The sequence below is a fragment of a genome, unplaced genomic scaffold (genome assembly GCF_019419815.1).
Source record: "Pyrus x bretschneideri cultivar Hongxiangsu unplaced genomic scaffold, Pyrus_bretschneideri_v1 Contig8, whole genome shotgun sequence".
Lineage (NCBI taxonomy): Eukaryota > Viridiplantae > Streptophyta > Magnoliopsida > Rosales > Rosaceae > Pyrus > Pyrus x bretschneideri.
The window spans coordinates 4,384,719-4,393,732 of record NW_025999820.1 but is presented as its reverse complement, the minus strand read 5'-3'; the positions used below and the strand labels follow the sequence as shown (position 1 = coordinate 4,393,732).

Sequence of the window (9,014 nt, the reverse complement as noted above, 5' to 3'; positions counted from 1 at the left end):
GATGCTTTTATAAAAAGTGGGTATAAAAAAAAATAGAGTTCAAAAAAGTGTTTGGTAAACACTTAAAAACAGATTATTTTCATAGTTTTGGGTGAAAAAAAGCTGAAAACGTGAAGTAGCAAAAATGAGTTTATTCTCACAGCAGCAGAAACAGTTTTTTTTTTCAAAGCACAGTAATACCAAACCAACCCTTAATATTCTAGATTTTTTAAGGGGTCTTTTGATATGGGTCCAAAGTAATTAAAAATTGGATCTATTTCAAATGTCAAAAATCACTAAAAATTCGATCTATTTCAAATTTTCCCATTTTTTGTAACAAGCTTTTTTTTTTTTTTTTTTTTTTTTTTAACACCACAATCTGAAACCAGCCTTAAAGTACCTGCTTTCATATTAGGGTTATATATATGGTCCCATTTTCTTACATCTCTCTGTTGTATTAAAAAAAAAAAAAGGCTCCTTTTGCTCCTTGAACTTTAAGATCCATACCTCTTTGTACATACAATGAATAAAATGATTCGAAAAGCTCCAAAGTATTGATCTTTTTCTTTATGATAAAAAGCAAGAAACTTATACTACAGTAGAAAAAACTGTTGAAGATGGAGATATGGTCATGCATGTTTAGAAAGATACCAAACAAGTACCTTTTCAAAAGGACAATCTGCATCCAACCATGCTCATAATACACCGATAAAGGCAATAGATGCTAAACTTAGTATAATTGAGCGTTTTTCGGGAAAAAAAAATTACATGGAATCAAGTGATGAGAAAATTATTCTTACAAAGCTCAATACGTAACAATAATTGTCATCACTCGAGCACAGATAAGTATTTCTCATTCTCAAACCCTTCGATATTGATAATCAAGACAATATATAAATATTCTTAATTATCAATATCAAAGGTTGTTAAGAGCGTTAAGCAATCATAATGCCACAAAACTCTGCAAGACAAAGAAAGATAATCATAATTATAGAAGCGTCCATAAAAGGCTTTTTGGTGCTCAAGTCAATAAAGAGTCTTTGTATGGTATCAAAATATTTTTTTTTTTTTTCAAACGATTGATTTGTTAGATAAAATGTTAGATTAGAAAGTCGATGGGGTTCGAACTCATGCCGTGGTGCAAGTGCAACACTCATTACCATTACTATGGTAAAGGGCCACTTGCTTTCTATGGTATCAATTGAGTTCTATTGTTATTAGAGCTAGCCTTCATCAAGTGGATTAGAACCCATAAATCATTGGTGCATTTTCTCACCACTCTATTTATCATCACTAGATGAATTTAAATTTTAAGATTTGTGTCTATCCTTTACGTAGATCTCAACATTTAAACTCATCTAACGATGATAAATAGGATGATAAACATCACTATCACTTGAGGGTGATAGACAAAAATATTCCTTAAATCATCCTTAATTAAAGTCTAATCTTAAACTTCGACTTTGCACAATAGTACTGTAGAAAGAGGTGGATTTGAGATGCAGATCTCCCCAACACAATGTCTTCTCAGAAGCATGTGACTTGTTTTTACAGAGTTCTTGACAACTTTGATGTTGAGGATGAATAACACAACGCTACATGTAAGTCATATATTTTACAGACCTGGCTTCTCTGCCCTTCCAGTTCCCATACATTCTCATCTTCTTCTATTTGTGCGGTCACGGTTAAGTTACATCAACATTTTATATCAGTATTATTTTTTGTCTTATTATTTCTATAAAAAAAAATCAATATAAAATGTTGACATAATTTAACCGTGATCGCACAAAATAAGAGATAATGAAAATATATGAAGACTGAAAGGGCAGAGAAACCGAGTCCATATTTTACCAGCTAAGAATTTTAAATTGTTCTCAAACTTTGAGAAAAATAAAAGGTTAAATATTTTTTGACATCACCTTCCATAGAGAGACTACGATGCTTGTTCTATCACTTGCCACTGTTTCACCAAAAATGATCTGCAAATCATCAAAAGAGTTAAAAATTTACTTTACCACTTGGTTGAAAAGAAAAAAAAACAGTTAAACATGAGACGATGCATGTGGCAACTGATTGAGAGGGACAGACAGATAAATCGCAAGATTGGACAGCAAAACAGTCCAATGACAATAATTAATAGAGGGCTATTAAAGTATGGCGCTGCGATACTCTCAGATGCATGGTAGGGCAGCTAGCACTGGATTTGCCTTTGTCTTTGCCACGCGTAGCCTTTGTAAACCAGTTCTTAGAAATACTTATAAGCAAATTTGACCAAACACCACTTGAATTTTTTAATTGACTGAACAAATTATTAGAACATAAAAGAGTCGACCCAAAAAAAAATTACATAAAAGAAAATTGCCTTTATTTTCCCGAAACCAACATAAATTTTAAGATGATGCTATTTAAATACTTATTTTTATCTTTTACATACCGTTTTTAATTTTCGATTATCAGATTTAATAAATTGAACAAGATCAATAATAAAATTAATAATGTACGACTCAAATCGACAATTTCCTTGGCATTATAGTTATTATCATCAATTTTGTAATTCCTATGATTCAATTGGAGCTTATCGGTAGAAAATAATCAATTTAGATAGCCCTTTGTGGCGGGATAGAATGCCAAGGAAACAAGCCATCCACGAAGGCATGGCTTGAGATTCTAGAAAGGAAAATGAAAAAGGAAATTGCTGAGAAGAAGCAACCGACCTCGACCTTAGAAAGGGATCGACGGTGAGGTGCTCTTTTTATTCTTCGCACGAGAGAAAAAGAGGGACCGCGCTGCTAGGTTTTTTCAATTTGTACGTTGTAATGAAAAAAAAAAAAAAGGAAAAGGTGAAATGCTAATTGTTTCCTTTTGTACCTTGCTCTTATACATGCTTCTCCTTTTTCTTTTCCATTCTACAACATTGTTTGGTAATCATTCGATTTTGGGGTAATTCCTCAAAGATTATTTACAAAAAAATAACGAAATTAGAAGTTGCTTATAGCTATTTATTAAAAATATAAGAAAAGAAATTGAAGTGTCATCGTAAAATCAATTTGACAATATGAAAAAAAAAATCCAATTTCTTACAAGTACATGGAAAAATTCTCTTAATTCTCTAATCTAGGATTCACATCTCAATGTGCCTCCTTATGTATAGGACCATTTAAGCCCAATATGTGAACAAATATATAGAATGATGTGGCGGCACGTGAGTTAACCTATGTATATCATAAATGAAGCTGAGGTTCCATCATAAAACCAATTGACAATATAAAAAGTAATCTAACTCGATATATATAAATACAGAAATGATCTCTTAACGTGATATTCACTCTCTCAACATATAATAATTCTGTGAAAACATTGAGTTGGACTAAAAGACAAGCAGTTTCGATCATCAAACCAAATTACAAGATAAGACTAAGATGCAAGAATGTACCTGGCAATTTAATAACCAGCCCACTTGAATGTGAATCCAATCGAAATACTAAACTAAGCTGTAACAGCACGTGCATTGTCACTTATAAATTACGCATATATTTTACAATGAAGATTGAACATCAAAGCATCGGAGTGAGTGAGGCAGGAAATGAAGTGGTCAAGCTTCGATAAGTGAAGTAGTCGACCCCGTGAGCACAAAGTCACTACAACTCATCACACCTCGTCCTTAATTTAATTGATTGCTTTAATATTCTAAGAGCATTTTAAATATAGAGGCAAAATGTAGGCTCATTTTACATTTTATGTTGGTCGAAAAGCTTTCCAAATGATGGAATATCAAATCATTACAGTAAAACTCATATTTACATTTTTTTTAAATGTGAATATAAGATGTACATGTAACTTTTACATCTTACATTTACACATCTCCGTTAAAAATGATCTAATAGTAGCAGCGGAGGAGTTATTTAACTTGATAAATCAGCTTTGTGCCATTTGATGAAAAGCAACATGGTTTTGCTTGCTCCTTGTCTCAACCTCTGTCTGCATATTAGGGATTAACAAATATGGTATATGGGGTTTTGGATTATGTCACGCAGTTAATACAGTTTATGTCATTTGTTGTTGGGAATCAAAATTCATATCTGTTAGGGAATAAAGTCATCCTCTGAGGGAGTCTGATCATCTCATGTGAATTTTACCATTAGTTTTGTTTTTCATACTAATTAGATTCTCTTTCCGGTAAATATGTTTGGGAGTCGGATTGCATATATAAAGTACTAAATCTGTTAGTGTACTGTGTCAAGTTGTCAACACGCAACGACTTCTTATGGTTTTTATTTCATTCCTCACCATGTGGGTTCCCTCAAATTATTAAGCCAGAATATTGGCCCAGGTCATTATTGAACCTAAAAACTACATAGTCTGTGGGGGTACGCAAGTTGAGTAATTAATGAGCTAACTACGTTGTTATGGTGAATGTGGGCATGCCACCTCACCACTGAGCTCAGTTGGAAAGTAAAATGAATGTGGTGGTGGTGTCAAACGCACTGCTGACTTCTATATAGAAATGATCAGGGGCGAGGAAGGAACACGCATCGACCTTAGGTCCTAGAACCTGAAGATAAGGTTGCGAGTTTCTACAAAGTTCAATAAAGGTTCGACTTTCAATGTGTTGAACACTGGGTAATCTTGCCGAGAGGCTAATGAGACGACATCTTTCAACAAGAGAATCAAGGACTCGTCTTCGATAGAGACTTAGGTAGGAAATCAGTCGAACTCAAGATAGTGATGTTGCTCCAAACTAAAGATGTCACTAGTTGTCAACGTAGTGTTGTTAATCCAAACTGAATGTGCGTTGACGAAGTTAGGGAAGTTAGTGGTTTTTGAAGGTGCGTTGACAAAGTTAGGGAAGTTAGTGGTTTTGTAATAGTATGAGAGAGGTTCGCGTAGAGCGAGTTTTGTGCAGAGCATTTGTATGTTGAGTTGAAGGCCCTTTTCACGTTGTAGATTCACATCTATTTATACGGGTGAGTTTCATGATGACCAAGTATGCCTAAGTAGAGTCCCATTAGACCTATGCTTCATCGGCGTCTCTATGGATATTATCAACGTTGTCTTATCACTTGCCAAAACCACTCTACACGAGGTTTCGACCACTTCGACTAGAACTAGGACTCTGAACCTAGTCCTTTTATGCTTTACATACATTCTTTATCTTATCACAACGAGTTTTGATTCTTAAAACAATTCAACAAGAACCCAGCCGAATCACCTTTTTACGGTCTTTTAAAAGACTTCCTTGGTAGGACTCGACCAAATCCGTCGTGGATTGAATATTTGAAAACCATCTGGCATAAAAAACATATCACTGACCCGTGAATTAAGCCCTATCTTGAATTATCCACCTTCAGCCCAATCCAATATTTCAGGCCAGAGTCATATACATATCACCCACTTTTCCTCGCCAAATCAAGGGTTTGATGGCATTGCAAGAAAAACTTATATATTTCGAACAAAAAAGAGAAAAACTAGATATCTCGGTTGCATTTGATTCTCTCTACCTCGTATCACAGAAATCAAAACTCAGTCATGACACTTACGTGCGTACAAGGGAACATCACTGTGATTGCGTTTTGAGAAAAGCTAAGGAGACTTCCAAAGTTGCTCTTTTGGACTCTGCCACCTCACGTTTTTAGCACAATTTTTATAATGTTAGCTCGAAAATTGTGTCAAAAACATAAAGTGACAAAAAGTTTACAACGAGTCTCACTTTTAAGACTTTCCTTAGCATTTCTCGAGAGATATATATCTATTTTACGTCAATAATATTTGTAGACACAAAGGTTAATCCTCAGTAATAACAATTAACGCTCTCCTTGTATTGTTGGAAGGACCTCTTGGCCCTAATTTCGAATCATAATCAACTAGGACAAAAATAGAAATAAACCTTGTGATGAGCTCTTCTTTGGTGTTATGTTTACAATTTTTCATGGAGGACAAACTCAGACCAATTTTACAATTTTTTATGGTGGACAAACTCATAAACCACTTCTATTGATTTCAAATCTCAGAGACCAATTTTGAGTTATGCAAATCTCAAAGACCATTTTTGAATTATGCAAATCTCAGAGACCATTTTGGCTAAAAAACCAATATACTTAATATCCAATAACTTTTAATAGTGATAAGGGGTCGACGTTATTTAGGATGCATGATTTTTAGTTTTTTTTTAGTTTATAGTTTATTCGAGCAATGTTGTAATCCCATTACTTTACAATGTTCTCACAGAGTAGGGAATAATTACAGCGAATAACACAACATACAGCAAACTAACTCCTGACACTACTCTCCAACTACTTTTCCAACTACCATGTTGCTTACTGTTGCTTATTTGTCATGCAGACTTCGCCCAGTTGCTTGCTGGCTCACTACTGCTGCTGCTTTCTCGCTGCAATTAATTGTATAGCAAGCTGCACTTCGGGACAGGACACAAAAGACTTGGTTGAAGCCTGAATTTCCAAACTGAAGGATGAACAACAAACACATTGCAAAATTAGAAAGGGTCTCCATCGACATATCGAAATTTCCTAGATTTAAACACTTCACATAACTATATAAACAGCCCCTCCCTAACCAAAAGGATTCAACTACTCCACCATTCATAAACTCTACATCCATGATCCATATGCAGATACTATTTTGAGGCTGATAAAAAATGCAAGCGATGGGTTAAAAATATATGTTCATTTGACACTGATGTAAATCGGTTTTTCAAGCTTTTGTTTTTAATACACTATCATTGAAGTAGGGATACAAAAACAGATAAGCAAAATCGACCTCGAGAGTATGGGGGATGTTGTCTGCTTGACACTTTCAGATAAAAATGAAATTGGAGCTATATTTACCTTACATATAGAAGTACAACTTCCTCACTCTTGTATGGCAGATCAACGTCTTGACCCTTTACGCCCACAAAATCTGGCCGGACTAAACGGACTGAGGTCTACAATGCTAGCTTTCCCATCCAGCACAAGCTCGGCTACAGCAGCTCCAGTGGCAGGACCATTAAGAATCCCCCAACAATTATGTCCAGTAGCCACATAACAACCCTTAACCCCAGGCACCTCCCCAATCACAGGCACACCATCATCAGTACATGGCAGAAAGCATGCTTGCTCTGCCTTCACCTGTGCCTGTCCACCCCTCAAATGGCTTGACACAGTGCCTGCCACCCTCTTCAGCACCTCTATCGATTCCGATTTGCCCACTATTTGCTCCGGATCGTCTGGCACCTCTTCCTCTGCTGTCATTCCACACACATACACCTCACCTGACAATTCATGCAAGCAATCAATCAATTAGTTATACTTAAAATAAGCTCTTATTAAGCTCATGCAAGATTAGCCCTTTTGAAGTTAAAACATTTTCCGGACGCAGAATCGGAGCCACGTATGATGAAAAAGGATGAACCCAAAATGAAACAAATATGGGTTTATATCTACAGTGACCTTTTCTACATTTATTATTTCCTTTGCTCTTACTCTACTTAACTCTGAACAAATAGCACTTCCAATATTTTGGATTGATGATTTAATCTGAGGAAACTTTGTAACCTAGCCAATTTTGTCGGCTATTAAAGTTTTGACTACTCGAGGGAGTTGAAGAATTACTCGTTCGGGTTCGACTTTCGAGCACGGTTCAGAACTGGTAGCCATTGTCTTGTTTGCGAAACCTTAGTTCGCAAGCAAACTACTTGAGCATTACGAAAATTGATCATAATGCAAACTTTTTACTTGCGTTAATCAAATGAATTCAAACAATGGAATACACCCAGATAAGAAAAGTGATCAAAACATGTACTTTCTATTCAAATTTCTCCTAAAATTTCAATCAAATAAACCGAAATTCGGATACTTTGATTAGGAAATTGATGAGAAGGTTTGAACTTTGGTACCTGTGGGGCGGGGGTACACTTCAGGGTCCAATGGCTTCCCTCCCTGAGACGGATAGTAGCTCAAGAAAAGCGCATGAGGCGTTATGGCCTCTGCTTCTTTCGGCTCCAGCACAATGCTGTGCGCTTTGAGGCCGTACACTCTGAACAGTGACGACAACAGCTCAAATTTCCCGCACCACGGCCCCATTGCTAAAACGACGGCGTCCGAGTCAATCACTCGCCCTCCTTCCAAAACCACCGAGCTAACTCGCCCGTTCTCCACTCCCACAGTCTCCAATTTCCCAATGACCACGTCTACGCCGTAATCCTCAACCGCTTTCGAAATTAAGGCTCTGGTGAAGAGCTGGGGATGGACCTGCGCCGTGGTCTCCGCGGTCCCGATGGTTCTGGGGCTCCGAGCCGGCCCGTCGACCCAAGACGGTAAATTGGACTTTCCGGAGGGTTTGGAAGTCTCCGATTCGGAGACGGTGAGGCTGAGAGTGGTGAGGGGTCGGTAGCCGTAGGATTTGGGGCCGTCGAGCTCTTGAGAGAGCGAGAGGTGGAGATGGAAGCTGGCGCGGGCGAGGGAGGCGAGGGGCTTACCGTCGCACCAATCGAGGGCGAGGAATCCGCCCGCTTTTCCGGAGGCGGCGCAGGCGACAGAGGATTTCTCGACTAGGGTGACGGCGGCGCCTCTTTTGGATAAGAAGTAAGCGGCGCAAACGCCGATGACGCCGCCGCCGCATACGACGACTCGTTTTGGAGGGTGAGGGTCCATCGGTGATGATACTGATGAGGAGGACGATGAGCGGATGACGGTTGTTTTGGAGGTTCGAGTTCGTCGGAGGAATGGAGGAAAAGATTGCGGTGGTGAGTTTAAAAGCGGTGAAGTCAGCACCGCCATATCCGTGACCGTGTCACTAGTTTGTTCCTAATGTGCAGACACGTGGGCTTAGTCGGGGAACTTCCCTCCGAAGAGCGGGAGAAGGGAGAAGGAGGAGGAGAGGCCCAGTTGAAGTCCAATGGGCTCGGTATTTTCTCTAATTTCAAGGCCCAAAGTTGTAACTAGATTTGCTAGCCCGTAACCATATGCTTTGAAACCAGGTTAACCGTATTCTCAAATATGAATATGAGAACCCCAATTCAAGAAGGTGGTGGAATTTTA

General features: G+C 37.9%; 1 protein-coding gene across 1 annotated transcript; it reads right to left on the bottom strand.

Annotated features, from left to right (window-relative positions):
• Positions 1-6,117: 6,117 nt before the first annotated feature.
• On the bottom strand, positions 6,118-8,768 carry LOC103957224 (putative oxidoreductase TDA3). Its single transcript, XM_009369354.3, has 3 exons — positions 7,871-8,768; positions 6,822-7,246; positions 6,118-6,438 (listed from the first exon to the last, which is right to left on the bottom strand). Exons 1-2 carry the CDS (start codon positions 8,751-8,753, stop codon positions 6,864-6,866), a joined length of 1,266 nt encoding a protein of 421 aa, XP_009367629.2. The 5' UTR covers positions 8,754-8,768; the 3' UTR covers positions 6,118-6,438; positions 6,822-6,863.
• Positions 8,769-9,014: the final 246 nt, after the last annotated feature.

What these genes read in the sequence shown, in the direction of transcription:
- LOC103957224 (XM_009369354.3), bottom strand. Translation starts at nt 8,753, where the DNA reads ATGGCGGTGCTGACTTCACCGCTTTTAAACTCACCACCGCAATCTTTT. An exon ending in AGTGTACCCCCGCCCCACAG is followed by an intron (nt 7,247 to 7,870) that starts GTACCAAAGTTC and finishes ATGAATTGTCAG; the next exon opens with GTGAGGTGTATGTGTGTGGA.